Source organism: Bos javanicus, chromosome 11 (assembly GCF_032452875.1).
Source record: "Bos javanicus breed banteng chromosome 11, ARS-OSU_banteng_1.0, whole genome shotgun sequence".
Classification (NCBI taxonomy): Eukaryota; Metazoa; Chordata; class Mammalia; order Artiodactyla; family Bovidae; genus Bos; species Bos javanicus.
This window is the reverse complement of record NC_083878.1, coordinates 9,363,073-9,385,624: the sequence shown is the minus strand read 5'-3', so window position 1 is coordinate 9,385,624 and position 22,552 is coordinate 9,363,073. Positions and strand designations below refer to the sequence as shown.

Genomic DNA, 22,552 nt, shown 5'->3' with positions numbered 1-22,552 from the left:
GCAGGCGGGCAGTGTGTTTAGATGGGCTGGGGAAGCATCTCCAGGCTGGTCACATGGTGGAACTGAGACTTGGGTCCTGGCTCATAGAACTCGGAGTCCATGCTCATCAGAGCTATGCTGTGTTTTGGGGTTGTGGAGTATGTGTGTGTGTGTGTGTGTGTGTGATGGAGCGTGCATGTGTAAGTCCAGGGACACGCTCCCCCTGACCCCCACCACCTCTGTAGCATTTCTTGGAAGATAGTGTTGCACTACGAGCTCCAATTGACTGTCGGGAGGCGGCCTGGAGATGCTGGGGTCCCTCTCGGGTCATGCACACAGTTTGTCTGGGCGACTGGAGAACCAAGTTGACTGAATCTTCAGCCGCTTATATCTTCTTTCACTTACCATAAGTGACCGTCCTTCTTTTGCTTGATCTGAGTGTAACAAAGCTGTCGTTTCACAGATTGTGGAAACCTGCTATCTATAAATGTGTGATTCCTTAGTTTCCAAGCCTTTTATTTATTTATTTTTAAGATTTTTTTTTTTTTAATGTGAACCTCTTTCACAGTCTTCATTGAATTTGTTACAGTATTGCTTCTGTCTTATGTTTGGGGTCTTTTGCCCCTGAGGTGTGTGGGATCTTCACTCCCTGGCCAGGAATTGAACCTGTACGCCCTGCCTTGAAAGGCGAAGCCTTAACCACTAGACCGCCAGGGAAGTCCACCCCCAGCTTTTTTAGAAGGCCCAGCTGGAGCTCTGGGTCATTTCCTGTCTCTGTCAGCACTCCACACTGCTCTGGTTTTCTGAATCATCACGATTTTGACAGTGCTTTTACCCAAAGCATGCAGCGCTCACAATAAAGATAAGATAGGGTCTTTGAAAAGCACGCTGACCAAGTGGCTACTTTTCTTTCAGGTCGGAGTTCAGGTTTTCACCAAGAGACCACTAGATGAACAGCAGAGTGGTTTTAATCCAGATGATATCATCAGTTGCCTTAAGAAATACCCTCAAGCCCTGGTTAAGTACCTGGAGCATCTTGTCACAGAAAGGAGACTGCAGGTGAGGCCTGGCTCTCAGGCCAATATCATGGGTTTGCTGGGGCCCTATGGGAACCTGAACTTGGCCAGTGGGTCTAACTGAACGTCTTATGTTCCTGGCGCTCAATCTGTACTTGCGGGAGGTCAGAGAGGGAATCAGACATTTGTGAAAGAGACCGGAGGCCCAGGTGGCTTGTTTTCACCCTCCACCTCTTGTCCCGTCCACTTTCATTTTTCTTCTTTGTTTTTCTTCCTTGTTATTATTCTTAAAGGAAGTGAGTGAAGCTTCCTTTCTTTGGAGGCAGCTAAATCTTGTGGCCCTTACCTAAATCCTGTGGCCCTTACTTCTCAGAATGAGATACTTTCCCCTAGATTCTGTTTCATTCTGCTTATTATTTATTCGGCTGCATTGGGTCTCAGTTGTGGCACGTGGCATCTTCCTTGTGGCATGTGGGCTCTTTCCTGTGGGCTTAGTTGCCCCCCAGCATGTGGGATCCTAGCTCCCCGACTAGGGATCAAACCTGCGTCCCCTGCATTGGAAGGTGAAGGCTTGACCACCAGACCCCAGGGCAGTCTCCCAAAAAGTTTATATTCAGGTCCTCCATCATGCTTTCTGAAAGCTTTCTCTCCAGTACTTGCATTCTGTTGACCTGGAGCCCCTGCTCACATCACACATCTGGGCTCCCACACATGCCATCCGGGGCGGGGGGTGGGGCGGTCTCTGGGCTTCTGCACACGTCGTCAGGGGCGGGGGTGGGGTGGTCTCCTGGCCCCCTGCGCATGCTGCCCGTCTGCTCACCCCTGTCCTGCAGAAGGAGGAGTACCATACGCACCTGGCTGTCCTCTACCTGGACGAGGTGCTGCAGCAGAGGCCCTGCACCCCCGACAAGGATGCAGAAGTGACTGAGACGCAGGCGAAGCTGCGACGCCTGCTCCAGGAATCTGATCTCTACCGAGTCCACTTTCTGATGGGTGAGTGGACCCATGTAGCCTCTGTGGATAAACGTCACAGGGTGCGGGGGGGACAAGGTGGCGGTCTGTGAGCCTCTGTGGCACCGAGTCAGCCTCCCGGAGGCCAGGGATGCCTCCCATCTGTCCTCTGCCCTCTGGCCACAGATAGGCCCTTTAGCCAATGACCCAGAGGCTGCCCAGGGTGCTGGGAGGTCTGTGCATTCACTGAGCAGAGCTGCTTTGAACTTGCTCACTCGGCTTTGAAGCACTCTGATCAGTTCCTTCTGAGGCTCTGGCTGTGACCATGACTTTGCTGGCTGGCACTACCCCCAGCAGCCCGCTCAGCCACTCCAGGCTGGGAGGAAGGCATCCTTCCTGGAGGGGGTCCAGTTTTCACTTCCTCCAGGGCAGGGACCGCAGTGTCCGTGTTGTCTGGCAGAGTGAACTGTCTCCTGCTCTATGGGCACCATGGGATTTCCAAGTTGTCCTTACTGGGTTAAAATACTTCTCTTTAGCAGCATTTAACTCCCAATCCTTTCTCATGGTTCATGGGAGGTGTGTCCTGTATAGACCCCACAATTGAACTCACAGGTACTACACCATCACGCCTGGCAAACCACTGGCCACGTTTCCATCCATACATAACCTTGTTAATGTGCATTCTGTTTAAAATACTTTATTTAGTGTATATTGTTGATTCACTGACACTGACCTCATGGCCAGAAAGAAGCACATGACTCAGGCCTGAATGATGTTCCCATGAAGAACTTTGTCCCAAGGCACCTGGCAGTCCTCCTGTACCTAGACACCCCCAAACTCTGTTACCCAAGGCGGTGTCCAGGTAGCCAGAGTGGTGGTGTTTAGGGGTGTCTGGGCATCCTGGGGGACTTCTCAGTGGCTCAGCAGTAAAGAATCTGCCTGCCACTGCAGGAGACACAGGTTTGACCCCTGGGTCGGGAAGATCCCCTGGAGGAGGAAATGGCAACCCATTCTAGAATTCATGCCCAGGAAATCCCATGAACAGAGAAGCCTGGTGGGCTACAGTCTATGGGGTCGCAAAAGAGTTGGACGACTGAGCAGCTGAGCACAGGCAGCCTGGGTGGTGGCGTCTCGGGGTTTCCATGTAGCCAGAGTTGCTTTGGGCTCTCTTAAGCTCACAGTGCTGGCAGGCAGGTGCACGGCTGGACGTCCCCCGCCTGGCACGGGCACTTCAGTCCCTCACTGGCAGGTCCCACCCCGCAGACAGGACCCGAGGCGCCGGGCTGCCCCTGGAGAGCGCCATCCTGCACGGGAAGCTGGAGCAGCACGAGGAGGCATTGCACATCCTGGTCCACGAGCTGGCGGACTTCCCGGCAGCAGAGGACTACTGCCTGTGGCGCTCTGAGGGCCGCGACCCACCCTACCGCCAGCGGCTCTTCCACTTGCTCCTGGCTGTCTACCTGGGCCCTGGCCCTGCCGCGCCCGCGCGGACCGTGGCTGCCGTGGACCTGCTGAACCGCCACGCCGTGGAGTTCGACGCAGCCCAGGTGCTGCAGCTACTGCCGGGCACGTGGTCAGTGCAGCTGCTCCGCCCGTTCCTGATGGGTGCCATGCGGGACAGCATCCATGCCCGGAGGACCACGCAGGTGGCTGTGGGCCTGGCCAGATCTGAAAACCTCATCTACAAATATGACAAGGTGAGAGCTCGGCCCTCCTGGGTGAGACGTTTAACGTTGATGTTAACCCTGGAAAAACAGTCTTGGTCTGTTTTCTTCTCTATGACTTCGACACAGGGCATGTGTGGGTTACTCACGCAGACACGGCTGTGGGAGCCAGGCTGGCAGTGGTGAGGTTGGGGCAGTCTCCTGCCCTGCAGACGCCAGCGATCAGGAGAGCAGAGGGAGGTTGTGGCCAGGCCCCAGTCCACACCGCAGGTCATGGTATCACTCCGTCCACCCAGCACATCCATGCAGAATTAGCTGTTACTGTCCCCTTTCACAGAAAGGGGAGCAGGGACGTGGGGTGTCACAGAGCACACAGGAGCCAGATGTGGACCACAGGCCGGTTCAGAGCCCCATTCTTCATCCTGTCTCCATCCTCCAGGGCTGCTGTAACAGATAAGAGCGAACCCCACAGGCCAGGGGCTCAGATGACTCACAAACAGTTCTCCCTGTCTGGAGGCTGGAAGCCTGGAGTCAAGGTGCCGACTGATTCAGTGTTTGGGAGGCCCCATCCTTGCTATGTGCACATGGCCAGGCGTGGGCACCAGTCTCCTCTAAGGGCCCTGCAGCCATCATGGGGGCCCCGCCTCCAAACACCGTCCCGCTGGGGGTCAGGGCGTCCACGTAGGGAGAGATACAAGCATTCAGTCCATAGCAGCCCCAGCTCATCAGAAGCTCCTCTCTGGTGAGGCCCTGCGTGTGCCCTGCGGCTGGCAGGATGTCCCTCCAGAGCAGGAATCTGCAGGTTTCTCCCACTGGGGAGACATCCTTGACCTCCCCCAGTGGAGAAGCTGAGGTCTGGAGGATCTGGCCTCCCTCCTCTGACCCATCCTTGCCCATCTCACTGTTTCCAGGACACGTGGAAGGAGCAGTGGGCCTGCCGTTCCATTCAGACAGCCTTGATGTCCACCGGTTCCTCTGCCTGTGTCCCGTCTCTTCCTTTTGTGCCTGGTGAATGCCTCCTTGAAACCCAGGCTAACCTCTCTCCCCTGTGAAGCCTTCCCATCCCTCTAAGCAGACTAGCACCCCGTGTGCTCACCCAGTGCCGCGCCTGTGGTGCCCCTTCCCCTGTGAGGCTTTGGGTGCTCTGAGGGCAGGAGCTTCCTTTACTGATCTCCGTATTCCTGAGCCAAGGCTGGTGTCATCTTGACGGCATCAAATGTTTGTTGAACGACTAAAGAAACTAACAAATATGGTGATTCCCCAAGCCACCAACAGGCTGACTTGCTGGGTTTACTCACGTGAATTGTGCAGAAAGGCTTTTAACTTACAGAACTCAAGTCCTGTGTTTCAGACAGGAAATGATAAAGTTGTGTTAGTTTCGTTAATTACCTTTAAAGAAAGGAAATTAAGTGTCCTGGGACAGGTCATGAATGTGCTACGGATAGACCGCGTGGCTTGGACCGTGTCTCTTATCTGGCCTCACTTTTCTGGTGTGCAGACAGGGGTAGCAGGAATTAGATGACTTTCTTGGCCTCGTCAGCGCTAACGCCCCATGACTGCATAATGACCTTTTTGAAAGCATCAGGGCTCAGAGAACGTTTGAGAGAGGATCTTGGTGAACAATGCCTCAACCAGAGAGGAAGCAATTACTTTTGAAAAATAAGAAGGCAGTTTTGTAGCTTTTTTGATTTTTCTAGTTCCTGAGGATAGTTTTGTTTATTTTCACTGCTGAGATTCTGTTTCCAGAATTTGATGTTCAAGCTGTCCCCACCAGGGATGACTTTAATAACTACCCAGGGGGCGATGCTTGTCAGCTCTGAAAACTGGTCACAGACATCTCCATCTTTTCTTTCTGCAGATGAAGCTGAAAGGAAGCTCCGTTCGACTCTCAGACAAAAAGCTTTGCCAGATGTGCCAAAACCCCTTCCTCGAGCCTGTGTTCGTTAGGTACCCCAACGGTGGTCTCGTCCACACCCACTGCGCGGCCAGCAGACACACAGAGCCCAGCTCCCCCAGTGCCGGGGCTCGGACTTGAAGAGGCAGGGCCTTGGGTCCTCAGCTAGCCTGCCGGGTGCGCAGATGGGAGGCTGTGACTGTGCTCTGTCGGCCGTCCCTGAGTGCTGGGGGAATTCGGTCCATGGAAAACAGGCTGGGGCCAGCCCCCTGCCTCGGATGGAAATGGACAGTCCCTCCAATAGAAACATGCCAGGTTTCCGCGTCCAGGGACCTCGCTGCCCATAACAGATGTCTGTTCCCTGAGGAAGTGAGCCTTCCTGTACAGCCCAAGCAAGTCAGACCCCCACCCCTTGCCCTGATCTGTAGACGCGTGTCCACACTGGAATCGTCTGCTCCAGGGTAACAGCGGTGATCTCGTCCTGGTCGGTGAGTGGCTGGAGAACCCAGCTCTTCATCCTGATTGTCCGCCCACCGGCCACACCCGGGCTCTGCCTCTGCCCTGCAGGACTGCTGACCTTGGGGAGGAATTTTTGTTCTTTCCACTTCCCATCTGGCTCCCAGCCCCCAAAAGATCTGCCTGGGTGCCCCACCCTTCCTTTTGGGGTAAATTCGTTCCCTTCTGGCTGTCTGGAGAATGAGGCTCCGAGAAGCCTTGGACGCGCCTGGAAGAGCTGCTCTCGGGTCTGGAGTCGTCGGCGGGGGTGGGAACCCACGGCGTGTGGCCTGCTGGTTTGAAACTCCACGATTCACATGGTCGAGCAGAACCTTTTATTTGAAGTTCTGTCCTCTTCGTGGTTTTTCTCTAGTTTGGAAATTCACCCATCATTTTCACTAGGGATGGTTTTCCTTATGAAAACATATCCGCCCTTGATCACTTGGGAAATTAAAAGGGAAAGGTGTGAGCACAAGCCGGGTGTGTTTGCTGGGGCTGCTGATGGTCGCCTCCACGCTGGGTGGGCTGGGCTGTGGGTGACAGCTCCTCCTGCACTGGGGTCGTCACCCTTCCCGGGGGAGTGCTGCCCCACAAGGAAGCCCAGGCAGGCTGCCTTACCTCCCAGCACTTTACATGCCTGTGCTGCGGCTTCCCAGACACACAGGACAGAAGTCTCCCGCAACCTCGGCATCGCAGGCCCGCATCCACTCTTGCCTCTCTGTCCAGCATCTCGGGGAAGCTGACTCTGTGGTTACTTCACTGCCCTCCTCTGAATTTCGTCCTGCTGATGACTGACTGACCGTCAGGGACTAAGAAGAAAGATGCCGTGACCCCTACCATGAAGCTTGGCAGATACGCATCAGCCTGTGTGTGTGACGGGAGGACCCCCCAGACCTGGCCTGTGTCCTGAGCCCAGGCCTTACGGACCAGGTGTAGAGCTCACCCACCTGTAGAAAGGATCTGTACTAATAACCGTCCGTGTGCTCGTCCCTCTTGTGATTCGAAGGGGCCGGGAAGCACAGGCACCCACTCACCCTCCCAGCTGTGTCTCAATCTCTATAAAGAGTCAATGGTGAAGAAAGTCTTGCAGCTCGGCTGTGTGCTGTGTGCAATACTGGCAATCAAAGCCGAGTCACGAGTCTTGCCCTGCAGGTGGCTGTGAAGGCATGGTCATGGTCCTGGGGACGTTATCCTTACAGCTTGTGAGTTTGGGTTTATTCCTCAGAGAACGAGCAGCTAGGACTTGGAATTCTGCAATTCTGAAGGCACTGTTTCTCTCCACGAGATGGGGACAATCCTGGAAAAGCCTCCTGGTTCCTAACTCGGGGGCACAGGTCTTTCTTTGCTCCACACTTTGATCGATATTTTGACGTTTGTTATCCTTTAGAATAATGGAACTAAAGTTGAACAGTTTTCTATCTCTATTGAGCCCTCAAATGCAGCAGGATTCTGTGACCCTGTGCTGAATTGTAAAAACCTTGCCTCTCTAATCAGCACCCCCACTGACCAGGCCCCTTTCTCAAATTATATTTTTAAAAGTTCATGGTTCTTTCCAGAGGCCTGCTCTTTTGTGATCGTACCGTTGATTAGAGGAATTAGAACCGTCACTCGTTCCTTTCCTCCCTGGGTCAGTTTGGTGTCACCTACCTAGTTAAAACAGCACGAAGTGGACACAGCTGACATTAATATTCTCTGGGCAAGACTTTAATTTCATGAGCTGTTAATCTGCTGTAGCTTATCAAGCATCCCTCTGGGAGGGTCGCGTGGGCTATGGAGCCTTGGCCCTGCGCTCCGAGCTGGACGGACCCGGGGTGTGCTTGAAGGGGATCCGGGGGCCTTAGATCCCGCCCTCAAGTCCCTGCCCATCACACAGCCAGGGTGGCCTGGGCTTCCTGCTCGCCCTCCTATGGAGACCTGGCCCTTTACCCTTTAACCCCTGGATGGGTCCGAAATACACAAGATGTACAAATGTAAACTTGTTGATTTTATTAAAAATCCTTTTAATTCTTTGTTCCTCCTGTAGTTGTTTTTTTAAATAAAAGTTGTCTTGGTGAGAGGATGGCTTCCACCCCCAGGGCATCCAGCCTAAGGGCATCCTAGAACTTAGTCCTCAGCCCTGGTGGCCCCTCCCAGCTCCATCAAGGACTTGTGTTGGCCTCCTTGCAAATCCTTAGGTGTTACTTCACTGAATTGTAAGTGATGCACTTCTGTCTCCTGTGAAGTCTTTAGGTGCTCCTGGACACCTTAAGGCCTTTGGATTCATCCTGCCCTGCACAGTTCAACAAAGGAGATTTCTGGTTACTTCTCTGACAGGTCACCTTTAGCCAGATGCTCCTAAAGAAACTTTCTGCCCTTCGGTTTCTGGCCCTGAATATATTCCGGGGATGTTTGTGTGTGCGTGGTCGCCAAGTCGTGTCCAGCTCTTTGCCACCCCCAGGACTACAACACACCAGGCTTCCCTGTCCTTAACTATCTTCCAGCGTTTGCTCTAATTATGTCCATCACAGTCTCATCCTCTGTCACCCACTTCTCCTGCCCTCAATCTTTCCCAGCATCAGGGTCTTTTCCAGTGAGTTGGCTGTTCACATCAGGTGGCCAAAGTATTGGAGCTTCAGCTTCGGCACCAGTCCTTCCAATGAATATTCACCATATTCTAGATTCTTTTTCAATACAGTGCTGTTGAAGTTGTTGTGTGGTCGTTAAGTAGTGTCTGACTCTTTGCAACCCCATGGACTGTGGCCCACCAGGCTCCTCTGTCCATGGGATTACCCAGGGAAGAATACTGGAGTGGATTGCCATTTCTTTCTCCATGGGAACTATCAGACCCAGGGATAGAACCTGTGTCTCCTGTATTGGCAGGCAGATTCTTTACCACTAAGCCACCATGGAAGCCCAAGTTGTGGAAGAGTATAATCTAAATTTTGCACACACACAAAAATCTACTTTTAATGTAATTTTTTTAAACTAGAGAATCTTCAACTTTGGGTAAAAAAGAGGTTTCATTCTACAAGGAGAAAATTACCTCTATAATATTTTTTTAAAAAAATCAGTAGGTATTATTTTTAAAACTTGTCTTAAACCTAGGGAACATTCATTCATAAGGATGGCAAGTACGCCATTCTCTTACATAATCTAAATCTAACCTTTAAAGTATAGCATCACCTTGTGTCTAGTTAAGAACCTGCCTATACCTGCTTATTGCATCATTTGAGAAGGGAAGACTCAAGGAAAACGGAGAAGGGGGCCAAACAGTGAAAAGGATCTGAGGGCAGGAGAGGGTATAATGGAGATTTTACAAAGGTATAATGGAGATTTAGACACTGGTGGACAAAAGTTGGGTGGAATATCACCCTAAGAGAGCAAGGGAGACCCCACGAGTGACCACACTGAGTGTGGCCTGAGCGGATGCACCTCAGCTGCCTGCTCCCCGGGAGCACTTCCCAGCAGCCTGGACCGCCTAATTCCTGGGAGGGCCCGCACATCCGAGCCGGTGGCAGCCTTGGGGAGTCAGAGCCTCCTGCCTCCCACACTGTTTCTCCCTTACCTCTCTGCACGCCTTGAAAGCAAATTAGGGCTTTGCACTTTTCCATGTGCATTTCTAAAATTATTCAGTCCTGTTTGTCTTTTATGGAGAGGTGCCTGACCCTCTCTTCACGGTTTAATAAAACATTTGAAGTCGTCATGACACCGCAGCCAAACACCGTCAGGAGGGGAGACGATGGCAGCATTTCAATGAGGGAGGAAATGAGAAACGAGTCCCCAGAGGACACTTCATAAGGAGCAGCAAACCTGTCTTTTCAAACATGCTTCTGAAAACGAGGTTGGCTATTTTTTTTCCAGCTGGGATAGTTGGTGAAGGGACAGCGGCTGCCAGACCAGAGGCAGCAGGAGGGAGCCAGGGGAGCTGGACCACGTGGATCCCGGGAAAGGAATCATCCTTACCACCCCAGCCTTGGGGGTCATTAGGAGTTTACCTGGACACATCCAGCCTGAGTGGTGTATTGGCATCCTCGGATTCCTGATGCAGAAGGTAGCATTCCAGTCACACCTCATTTCCATTCGGACGAGTTCTTTCTCCTCCCATCGGACTAAGTAGGAAAATGCCCTGTGAGTCTCTCCCTGGTTCCCTTGGAGCTAGGCGTGCTCCAGCACGTCTCCTATTCGTAGAACACCTTATCCCCGGCTCCTCCAGGACCACGGGGCAGACAGCGGAAGGTGAACTAGGACTGCCTGGTGCAGTGAGTGACCTTGGATGCCCACCCCAAATATTGCATACATGTGCATGTAAGTGCACACTCACACACACAGAAACACACACACCCACCATGCTCTTGTGTTCCAACATCTTTCACCAGGCCAGTGCACTCAAAGTGCTCAAGAAAAGGGAGGGCTAGGGACCCTAGGGGAGGTTACATCCAGATCATATAAGAATGAAGAAGCAGTGGTCACCCTGCGGGCGGCAGGGAAGGAAACAAGAGCTTGCTATTTACATAGGATTTTAGGACAAGGTTCACTGAAGGCTCAGCGAGGCTAGAGGGAATCATGAAGGCGGCAAAATGAAAGTCAGAGGTGAGGGACTTCCCTGGAGGTCCAGGGGTTCAGAATCTGCCTTCCAAGGGAGAGGATGCAGGTTCGATCCCTGGTCTGGGAACTAAGATCCCACCAGCCACAGCTACTGAGCCCGTGTGCTATAGAGCCTGTGCGCCACAGCAAGAGAAGCCCACTGCCACAAGGAGGGCCCACCACAGCCAGAAAAAAAGAGGTGAAACTAGCTAGTTGGAATTACTGAGCAGGGTGGAGAGTTTTATTAAAACCATGGGTGCTGCCTTGCGACCCCTACTGCTGAATCTCCCATTGGTCATCTAATCAGTAATGTCTTTCAGTCGTTGCAGCTCCGTTAATAGCTTACAGGTTCTAGGAAGTGATCGTGTCTCAGGAGATGTTTGACCCCAGATTCCCGGCTTGCTATCATGGCCCTGGCGCTAATTTTGGCAAGAACACAGGCTTCTACACGGAAAGAACAATAATACTTTATTTAAAATATATACAAAATTATTACTTTGAAACATATATATTACTGTCCAACACACATCATATAACACTGATTGATGTAAATTTTGGTACCTTCATTCATTAAGTTTGGGGATTTCTCTTTTACTCAAGGCTCCTGAAGAACATTCTCTTAAACGGCCACGAGCGAGGAGGTGCCCAGAGGCTCCGTCCCTGTGGTGGGCGGGCTGTGCTCTCAGATACCACCAAGGCCATGCGGCTCTGCCTCGTGGGGACTGAGGGCAAACCCTGACCTTGCTGGGGGCTCACAGGACACAGACGTGAGGGACACACCTCAATCAATCACACACCAACTGCCCATCTTCGATCAACCTCTCTCTCCCTCTCTGAGTATAAAAGGGTCTAGGGGCTCTGGGTCCGTGTATAAAGGGAGGGTGAGGTTGGTGAGAAAAGTGCCAACTATTTTCTGAAAAAAGAACTCCTCTGGGCTTAGAGGAGTGTAAACTGTGTTATCTTTCTTTTTTGCTTCTGTCACAGGAGGAGAATGAGGAGCTAGTCTGGTGATACAGCCTTGGAAAGGAAACGAGAAGAAAAACACACGGGGAGCATCTGAGTTCCTGCGCCAAATATGAGTCCTGATTATCCTGAGATAACTCTGACATCTGCCTCCAGGCCCAGCCCCTCCCACCCCACCCCCCCAACCACACAGTGCCTTGCACCTCTTAGGCACTTAATTAATGATAGATAAACGCAGGCGGGGGGTGTGGTGTCTACGAGTGGAAAACATACGCATTTTAGAATCGGAGTGTGTGAGAGGTGGCGGGGACCTTGGAGACCTTCTAAACCTGTTTCCTCAGGGATGGGGAAACCAAAGCCCAGAGAAAGTGGGGAGAAACCAGCAAGGTCACATGACTAGTTTCTAACTGAGTTGGGCTTGGAATCATGTTTTCTACATTTTTCTTTAAATCTCCCACTCTCTTCAGATCTGAAAGTGTAAGGACAGTCCACAGAACCAACTGTGTGCCCTGAACTCAGGAAAGTCACTCTCAGCAGTGGAAGCTCCTGGTGGTAACAGTGGCCCAGGGAGTAGAGGCCCAGTGCCCAGGACAAGCAGAAGGGTCCCCTCCAAGCATCTGCCCTCTGGATCACGGTCCTGCCTGGGCTGGGGGACCGGGGTCCCAGGGTCCCGGGGGGGTGGCCCAGGCTACAGCAGTCAGACTCCTGCAGCCCTGCGTGAGGTAGAGGAGCACAGAGGTCACGAAGGCAGCCCAGTGGGGGTGGTATTCCCGCCACTGAGACGGGGTGATGTGGCGGGCCTCAGGGCATCACGAGAAACATGTAAACAAAGCCCCCAGCCACTTCTGAGCCTGAAAGCAAGTCAACACAAGTCCTGAAATGATGAATCAGCAGGACAAGGCATGTGGTGCCCGCTCATTGGTCAGATGGAAGGAGGGCCAGGTGGGGCGGGGCAGGAAGCAGGAAGAAGAGAAGGGGCAGGGCTGTCACCGCTGACCCAGAGGTGGCTTCAGGTGAGGGGCCATGGCGGGGAGGAGGGTTGAGGACATGCATGAGCACTGGGGTGGGCTTCTCCTCTCAGCTGAGCTGCCCTCGAACATTCTCTGGGCTTCGAGCCACCGAGGTCTCCCGTGTGTCACACGGGAGCTGAAAGGCCCAGGGCCCCTCTGTCTCCTATGTGACTTTGGTTTCCAGAAAGGACGGTTTGGCATCACCCCAAATGCCCATCTGACCAACATAAAGAACTCTGCATGCGTCCACCACGCACACACAGATACCAACGCCTGTGGAGGATGCTGGTGCTGCAGACAATGCCTGACCACCCAGAGATGGACGAACCGGGGTTTCTCACATCAGAACAGGGCACCCGGGCGTCTCCAAGGCAGGCCTGGAGAGGCTCACAGAGCCTTCCTCCCGCCACTCAGCCAACCTCCCTACTGCTCCCCGTCCTCCCTAACTTTCGGCCCAACTCGGGCCTCACTCATAGCTTAGTTGGTAAGGAATCTGCCTGCAGGGCAGGGGACCCGGGTTTGATCCCTGGGTCAGGAAGGTTCCTTGGAGAAGGAAATAGCAACCCACTCCAGTATTCTTGCCTGGAAAATCCCATGGACAGAGGAGCCTGGGAGGCTACAGTCCATGGGGTCGAAATAGTCGGACACAACTTAGCGACTGAACCGCCACCACCTGCATCACTGCACGCATCTCCCCTTTGGTCCTGATGCCTTCGGGTTTCCAGCAGGGCTGCACTAATGTTCCGCAGCAAGAAACAGAAATAATTCATCGTGCAAACGCGGGAGCCCGTTTCCCTGGTGACCAGCGGGTCCCTTTGTGCTAAGCGCTGACTGCTCGGGAGTCCCAGGAAGTCAAGTGAGGGGCAGATGGTGGCTATTGCTCGCCCCTCCCCTACACCGCGGACTGGTTCTCCGTGCACGCGTACACGGTGCTCGGCTGGATTCGCCTCCGGATCCGCTCAGGCACTTTGGGGAGGATCTGGAAGGTGGGGGGCAGCAGCTCCAGACAGGCCTCGCGGAACTTCTTGATCCGCCAGCAGTAGACGATGGGGTTGAAGACGGACTTGAGGTAGCTCAGCCCCAGCACGCAGGAGCTGGTGGCGTAGAAAGAGGGGCCGCAGTAGAAGCGCCGGCTGAACACGGACAGCAGGCTGTACACCGAGTGCGGCAGCCAGCACAGCGAGAAGCCCACGAAGAGGATCAAGATGGTGGTGAAGGCCTTGGTCTTGAAACTCAGGTCCAGGCTGGCCTGCTGCTGCTGCCGCCGCAGCCGCCGCAGGCAGGCGCGGGGCAGCCGGCGCAGGTCCAGGCGCTCGGACTGGTTGTGCACACGCACCGCGTTCTTGCGCACCGCATGCAGGACGCCCAGGTGGGCGCCGAGCATCACCGCAAAGGGAATGAAGAAGGCGGCGCCCACCAGAGTCAGCACGTAGGCGCGGCCGGCCGGGAGTTCGGTATAGCCCAGCACGCACTGTGGGGCCCGCGCCGGCACCTCCACCAGCGTCCAGCCGGCCAGCGCCGGCGCCGAGACGCAGAAGGACAGCGCCCAGGACGCGGCGATGATCACTTTGGCCCGGCGGGGATTCAGCCGGTCCTGGCGCTGCGCGATGATGAGGAAGCGGTCCACGCTGACGATGAGCAGGATGGACACGCCCTCCAAGACGAAGAACCAGTAGAGCGCGGCTGAGAGCCGGCAGAAGGAGTCCCCAAAGTGCCAGTGGACAGTGACGAGGGTGACGGCCGTGAAGGGCATGCAGCACAAGCACAGCATGATGTCCGAGAAGGCCAGCGTGGCCAGCAGCAGGTTGATGGCGGAGCGCATGGTCGGCCTCTGGTACACGATGATGCAGACCACCGCGTTGCCTAGGAACCCCACCACGACCATCAGCATCATGAGGACCGCCAGGGACATCCTGAGCGTGGCGGGCGGTGGGGGCACCCTGGAGTCCCCCTCGTGGCTCCCGTTGGGCAGCAGGTATTCGTAGGTCTCGATGGACGATTGGTTACAGGCCATCGTGGAAGAGGCCCTGGCAGTGAGGCAGAAGCGGGATAGGAGGGGCCTCAGCGATTCGGGGGCTGCATGTTCCTCCTGCTGGCTTGGGTCTCAGGGGAGCTGGAAGGGCTGGGAGGAGCCTGTCTTTGGGAGCAACAGGCTGGGACTTGCGATTCATCAATCACAGCCTCATCGTCTCCGTGACAACTGGCTGTGCAACTTCGTGGGCTCTGGATGGCCTGGAGCAAAGAAGCAGGAAAGAAAAGGGGGTTAGACCTTCCAAGCATGTGTGGAATAGAACAGTTTTTTTACCTTTTACAGGTATTTTAAGCATTGGAGTGGAGATGACTCACTTATTTACCACTTGCAACAAGGCTGGGTCTTCACAAGTATGACAAGCCTTGTCACATCACCTGGGAAACCTAATCAGACCCACCTTGTGGGGGACCAGAGTTTGCAATCAACATTTCCACAATCAGCATTTATTTAATACATCCTAAAGGAAATCAACCCTGAATACTCATTGGAAGGACTGATGCTGAAGCTGAAGCTCTAATACTTTGGCCACCTGATGTGAAGAGCCAGTTCATTGGAAAAGACCCTGATGCTGGGAAAGATTGAGAGTGGCAGGAGAAGAGGGTGCCAGAGGATGAGATGGTTGGATGGCATCACTCAATGGACATGAGTTTGAGCAAACTCCAGGAGATGGTGGAGGACAGGGAAGCCTGGTGAGCCGTCCATAGGGTTGCAAAGAGTCAGACACGACTGAGCAACTGAACAGCAGTTTATTAACTTGAATTATAAGCACCCTGATCCAGTGAAGCTTTGCATGAGGCACTGCTGGAGCAAAGCCAGCTTCGTGAGGGCAGGGCTTTGTCTGTGTTGTTTGCTGTGTCCCCAGCAGAGGTGCTCAACAGAAACTTTATTGAGTAAATAAATGTTGGTATATGCTGCCACTCCTTGTTTAGCCTTTTTGTTAGTTAGCCACTCAGTCATGTCTGTCTCTCTTGCGACGCTATAGGCTATAGCCCACCAGACTCCTCTGTCCATGGGATTCTCCAGGCAAGAATACTGGAATGGGTTGCCATTTCCTCCGGGGGATCTTCCTGACCCAGGGATTGAACCTGCATCTCCTGCATTGGCAGGCGGGTTCTTTACTGCAGAGCCACCTGGGAAGCTTGTTTGACCTTAAACAGTTGTAAGAAATAATCCAGCAGGATCGCATGTCTTCTTCCCCCAGTTTCCACTGTGGTACCACTCCAGATAACTGTGGTGCTGCCAGAGTGTTGGGCTTCCCTGGTGGCTCAGATGGTGAACAATCTGGCTGCAATGCAGGATATGCAGGGTCAATCCCTGGATTGGGAAAAATCCCCAGGAGGAGGGCATGGCAACCCACTCCAGTATTCTTAAGTCTGGGAAATCCCATGGACAGAGGAGCCTGGAGGGCTACAGTGCATGGGGTCACAAAAGAGTCGGACGCAACCGAGTGACTGATCACAACACACACATACACACACACACACACACACAGACACAAGTATATAGTAGTTGGGGTAAGAACCCAGCCTGGGATTCAGATAGATCCTACCAACTGAGTTGATTTTGTTTCTCAATTTCTCTTAAGTCTTTGTTTCTTTGCCTGTGACGTGTCGCCCAGGGAGGGCTGTTACGGGGAGCACAGGCGGGGCCTGGCCCTCAGTGCTGGGAGCAAGGCAGGCAGATCACTGCCCGAGCTGGTCTTTTGTTTTCTTCTTGTACCTGAGCTTTTACTGAGAGACTGTTGACATATCACACATGTCAGTTTAGGGTGATGATGTGATACACATATATACTGTGAAGTGATGCCCACAGTAAAGTTAGTTAACAGCTCCATCTCTTCATGTAATTATCAGTTTTGGGGTGTGTGTGCATGTGGTCATGAAATTATGATTTCCATTCTTTACAGCAAATTTCAAGTGTATAATACAATCTTGTGAATTGTACTCACCATGCTGGACATTATTCACAGTATCCAAGGCATGGAAACAAGCTAAATGTCCATTGATGGATGAATAAAGATATTTTCATATGTGTGTGTGTGTGTATATATATAATGGAAGCACTTTTGAATTACTAAACAAGATATCATTTATTATATACTTTATTTAAAAATTACCTAAAAGGATTAAGCAATTTAAAAATATAAGACTTAATGAGCCAACAATTTGACTCAATTTTCTTTTTATAGGCCCAATCTTTATTTCCCCTGAGAAATAAATGTTTCATAATTTCAGTAAAAAGATTGTTGCAGTGGAGCATGTAGGTGACTGAGGTGGCCATGGAACCAGGAGGGGAGGCAGCATCAGCTCTGGGTTCCTCAGGCTCCCCCAGAGGAAGCCCCACTGGCGGTAGGGAGGGATCACATGGGCAGTCCCTTGCTTGGGCTAGTGTGGGCAGGGCCCACAAGGAGCCAAAAGAACACACTTGACCGACTAGAGCCCCCTGCCATTGGCAGCGGTCTGGGAATGAAAACATTCGAAGGAGAACTGAATTGTTTCTTCTTTCCACTACCTTCTGCCAGAAACAAAATGCATGAGCCAGGTGTGAATCAGACCTGTAGACGCTCCTAGAGACACCTTAGGGATATGGCAGCTTCTCTCCTTTGGAAGCCCTCTGGCTTTCCACTTATTTGCTCCCACTTCTTCCTCTGTGCTGGTGAGAAGCATCTTTTTTTCCAGATTCCTTAGAGTCAATATCATAGAGATCTCAAGTTGAAGGACTGGGGTGGCGAAGAAATTCAGGAGGTCTCACACCACATAGTCTAAAGGCTCTGCCAGTGACAATGTCTTGGTGATGTTACTTCAGCTCAGGCCCGCCTGGTCCTCAGTGCTCCAGGGTAGACCCACGGTCTGAGCTCCAGTTCTGAGCATGGCCAGAACAGGCTTATCTCAGTGGTGGAAGCGGTTATCCAAACCTGTGGAGGTTGAGCTATATAAGCAGAGATCTTCTGTGTTATTCTATAAGTGAAAAGTAGCTCTCTGCAGATCACAGATACTTGTGTTAGCATGAAACAATACTCCCGTGCCTCTGTCTTCCAATCTATGAAATGAAACCAACCACATGTCTACCCCCAGGGTTGTAAGAACATGTGCAAGGCCTGGTACAAAGAAGGGCATTAGTCAATAACTCACCAACTAGTAATTAGTAAGTTAATTCCACATCCCTCATTGTTTCGAGTTCATGGATTTCTGTCTCTTGAATTAAAGAACAGGAACCATGACAGGTATGCTTGAAGCCCTGGTGGATCAAGTCCCTCTTGGAGCACAGAATATGGACCACTGAGAAAAAGACAAACCCCTGCGTGTCCATGTGTTTATCAATCCTGGCTGAGCCTTTCACCTGCCCCCGTCTCCACGCTGTAAGAGTGGATCTTTCCTACAACGTAATTATAGGGAGCGATTTCATGCTTAACCAAAGGAACAGATGGTGCAAGGAGTTTTTTTTTTTTTAAATATGTGTCTTGAGGTTGAATCAGATTAAAATCGTTTGGGCTTCTGGGCAACAACTTTTCTCAGATATTTTAATTCAGCGTTTTGGTCACAGTCCTGTTGTTCGTCCCCAGATCAACAGCGCTTTTCTTAGCAAGTATTCGGGCACATTAAAGATCAAAGTAAGAGGTAACAGGCAAACAGGAGATGTTCTGGGGCCTTCTTCAGTCTGAAGCAGCTCTCAGCATCTCTCCTGCGGCTTGTATGTGGAAGAGAGGGGTCGTGATGGGAATTGTAAGCCCAGGAAGCATCGAGCTGGGAACGGAACCATTTCAAGGCACTGACTGTAGTTCCCATGCAATCGATCCCACCCTGGGGCTAAGTAGACGTGCAGGTGTTGAAGATAAATAAGCATCTCGGTCTCACAGAGAACCGAGCTGAGCTCCCTGTGCTATACAGCAACTTGCCACTAGCTACGTGTTTTACACATGGTCGTGTATTTATGTCAATCCTACTCTCTGAATTCATCCCACCTTCCCTTCCCCTATTGGGTCCACATGTCCATTTTCTATTGACCTAAAGGGGAGAGGTGGGATGTGGGAGGTGAGTGGGAGGTTCAAGGTGGAGGGGATATACGTACACACATGTGCTGTGCTAAGTTGCTGCAGTCATGTCTGACTCTTTGCAACCACGTGGACTTTAGCCTGCCAGGCTCCTCTGTCCATGGGATTCTCCAGGCAAGAATACGGGAGTGGGTTGCCATTTCCTCCTCCAGGGGACCTTCCCGACCCAAGGATCAAACCTGTGTCTCTTCTGTTTCCTGCACTGGCAGGTGGGTTGCTTACCACTGGTACCACCCGGGAAGCCCCTGTGTATATATATATAGCTGATTCATTTCACTGTACAGCGGAAACTAACACGTTGTACAACTGTACTCCAATTAAAAAACTGTTGACATATTTTAAAGAATAAAGAAAAAGTTGAGAAAAAATAACAAGCCTTGTAAACTGAGGTTTCATTTACTAAGGGGAGGTGACAGCCTGTGCTCCGCTGTGAGCAGGGGTCCACTGGGCGGCATGCTTAGTGAGCTGCGTCTACCCCGGGGTGGAAGGAGCCACTGGCAGTGAGCAGAGAGGAGACACCGAAGGGAGCACGGCATTTGTTGTCTGCAGCTCGTAGGGTCGCAAAGAGTCGGACATGACTTAAGCAACTTAGCACCCACAAAGGGTTTTCAACAGAGGCTCATGCCTCCTTTCTTGTCACGACTAAAGCAGGATTGTCCAAAGGTGGGTCTGCGTGGAGGCAGCAGATCGTCTTATTACATGTGTTAACTGAAAAAAAAAGAAATGTGCAACCTAAACGTTGAGAGTTACGTTTTATTCGGAGGACAAAACTGAGGTCTTATGCCCAGGAGACTGCCTCTCTGCAGTCTCAGAGGGGCTGCTCTGAAGAAGTGCCAGGATTTGGGGAGAGGACCGACGGCAGGAAGCCAGGATATGCAGGAGTTTTTACAACAAAGACCAGGTAGTCAGAACCAGAGATTACTGTTAATTAAAGAAAACCAGACATCTCAAGTTAAGGAATTTACCGCTTTTCTAAGTGCGAGAAGGTGCAGGAGTCTGGGCTCACTGAAATCAGTCCTTTGATGTGCACCTCAGCTCTCCACGGCCAGTATCCTGTGTTTGCACATCCTGAGCCCCCTCAGGGTGCATCGCCAAGGTGGCTGTAATGTGATGGCCTGATGTTTACTGATATAGCTGGTGGCATTGGCAGTTCACACAAGTCTGAGGTTGGTCCGGCCCAGAAAGCCAGAATCACCATTGGGTGTTCAGAAAAATGACTGACCCTCCCCACACGACAGCAACAGCAGCTGCCCACTAGTCCCACTATCTTCAGAACCCCACTGCTGCTCTGGCTGCCCCCATAGATGCTGCTCCTCTACGTCCTTCAAGCAAAGGTGGGCGCTGGCCTTCCTCAAGCTGTGCCCTGGGTGTCCGGAGAGTCTCCCTGGGGTGCGGCCACCATCCACTTTGAAGAATAAACTCTCAAAGCACTGGGTTGGGGAGCAAGCACTTCTTAGGGAACTATTTTCCAGAAATATTAAAAATAATTCTAATAGTCACTTCACAGCAGCACATCTACATTTTAATTCACAGATTTAGAAATATGTATATAATCTCTGGGGCTTCCTTGGTGGCTCAGTGGTAAAGAATCTGCCTGCAATCTAGGAGACGAGGGTTCGATCCCTGGGTCAGGAAGATCTACCTGGAGAAGGGAATGGCAGTCCACTCCAGCATTCTTGCCTGGAGAATCTCATGGACAGAGGAGCCTGGCAGACTGCAGAGAGTCGGGCATGGTAATCTCCAGTAGAACTTGCTGTCTCTGCTGGTGGGGAATTGGTGAGTTCTTTCTCTGAAGCTGTGGTTATTGCTTCCAGTAACCAATCACATTTGTGATACAGGACTTTTCATCCTTTACTCCAGGAAAATGCTGGTTCACAAATGCCGGATCTAAGGAGTGATGTCAGCTTGGGCAGATGGGGAAGTCTACCGTGGAAACAGCTTGAGTCTGTCTTTACCTGCAGCTGCGTCACCTGTCTTTTTGATACAAACTCTCAAACAGATGGTATATCCCAATTTCAATAACTTTATTGGCAATGAAAACTAGGCAAGAGCTGCCAGAAGTAATTCATCAATAGCTTTGCTTAGAAACAGGTGTTAGGCTATGTGTCTCAGCTTCTAAGAAAGTGAGCTGAGAGAGACCATATTTTTTATTTCTCAGCTCAGGCAAGACTCCTGGGAGGAAAATTTTCAAACAGAACAAAATCGGAGGGACTTCCCTGGTTAAGACTTTGTGCTTCCACTTCAAGGGGTGTGGGTTCCATCTCTGGTTTGGGAACTTAAGATCCTGCATGCCCCATGGTGTGGCCAGACAAAAAAGTGGGGGAAGGGGGAGAGAACAGAATCGGGGAGGCTTTTAATGAAGCACAGCTTTACTGAGGATTCTTAGGATCACCTGAAATGTATTGTGTGCATTATTACTGCCAGACTTAGCCCTGTGATAGCTCAGGAGTCCTCTGAACCTGCATTGGCCAGGGTATAGAAACTTATTAAAAATGCAGGTTATCAGGGCCACCAGACCTGCTGAATCACAACCCCAGGGTTGGGGGCCCAGCAAGCCTTCTGTTAACTATGGCTCTAGGGAATTTAAAGTTCTCAATCCTCAATTTTGGGAGCTGCTGACAGCCTACCTTGTAGAACCCTGCCACTGATGCAGTTTTATAGACTGCAGTCCTTCACCTAGAAAGTGGTGGCAAGAGACACCCACATTAAGACCCAGGAGGGCTGGCTTAACCCTGAGCTGGGCCACTTCCATGAGATTTAAGTGGGCGTTCACATACATGGGTTTTTTTAAACTATTATTCTTTATTTATTTTTGGCTGCGCTGGGTCTTGATTGCTGCTTGCAGGCTTTCTCTAGCTTCCATGCCTGAGCTTCCCATTGCAGCGGCTTCTCTTGCTGTAGCACGTGGGCGCAGTAGTGGCCGCTCCTGGGCCCGAGGGCACAGGCTCAGTAGTTGTGGCTCACAGGCTTGTTGCCCTTGGCATGTGGGATCTTCCCGGACCAGGGATTGAAGCAGCTCCCCCTGCATTACAAGGATTCCTAACCACTGGACCACTAGGGAAGCCACACGGGTCTTTCGTATTAGCAGTGAGTTAGTATTTTGGGACAGGAGCAGTGGAGTCTTTCAGCAGGAATAGGAGGAGGCAGGAACAAAGTAGCTTGGAGGCTCTGTGGGAACAGAGACGGGCAGGAGCACATGGGGCCACGGCAGCCGTGGACGGACCCCAGGACTCTGACTGCCCTTGAACGCGTAGGACACGCATAGCTGAGCTCTCCCGGGTGCTTCTGGAGAGAAGTGGGTGAGAACTCCTTGTGCCCCTGGAGTTAACGCTGCTGGCTGCAGAGAATGTAGGATGACTGCCACATCCACAGGAGATACAGGGAAGCACCAGGATTTGGACACTATCTGACCTGTTCAGTCCCCAATGCCACCCCAAGGATATGTACAAAGAGCATTCATATGGCTCTGTGGAGTGACCAGGCTTGGGCCTGAGGGGGCTAAAGCCTGGACACACTGGCAGCCTGGGCGTTGCTTTGGGGTCAGGCACCCAGTTGGGAAATTCTAGTCTGTGGAACCAGGCTGCAGGACTCTGTGTGAACACGGGGGTCTAAGACAGACTGAATTCTTGCTCAGACCAAAGAAAACAGTAATAATACCTACTGTTTGGATAAGATTTCAAATGCACAAAATGGGACTTCCCTGGTGGCTCACTGGATCAGCATCTGACCATCATTGCAGGAGACACAGGTTTGATCCCTGGTCCCGGAAGATCACGTGTGCTGTGGAGCAACTAAGCCCGTGCTCTACAACTACTGAGCCTGTGCTGAAGCCCATGAGCCTGGGGCCCGTGCTCTGAAACAAGAGAAGCCACAGCAGTGAGCAGCTCTCGCACATCAACGAGAGAGGCCCCACTCACCACACTAGGGAAAAGCC

General features: G+C 52.0%; 2 protein-coding genes across 2 annotated transcripts in view; one reads left to right on the top strand and one right to left on the bottom strand.

Moving 5' to 3' along the window:
• The window catches only part of TGFBRAP1 (transforming growth factor beta receptor associated protein 1), a 33,813-nt gene extending 25,800 nt beyond the window's left edge, over positions 1–8,013 (top strand). The window contains exons 9-12 of the mRNA XM_061431807.1: positions 895–1,038; positions 1,829–1,988; positions 3,210–3,643; positions 5,469–8,013. Of these exons, the coding sequence (XP_061287791.1) occupies positions 895–1,038; positions 1,829–1,988; positions 3,210–3,643; positions 5,469–5,645 (915 nt within the window). The 3' untranslated portion in view covers positions 5,646–8,013. The remainder of the gene's footprint in view (positions 1–894; positions 1,039–1,828; positions 1,989–3,209; positions 3,644–5,468) is intronic.
• A 3,000-nt stretch (positions 8,014–11,013) lies between these two features.
• GPR45 (G protein-coupled receptor 45) overlaps positions 11,014–22,552 on the bottom strand; it is a 42,879-nt gene continuing 31,340 nt past the window's right edge. The window contains exon 2 of the mRNA XM_061431808.1: positions 11,014–14,767. Within this exon, the coding sequence (XP_061287792.1) occupies positions 13,428–14,549 (1,122 nt within the window). The 5' untranslated portion in view covers positions 14,550–14,767 and the 3' untranslated portion in view covers positions 11,014–13,427. The remainder of the gene's footprint in view (positions 14,768–22,552) is intronic.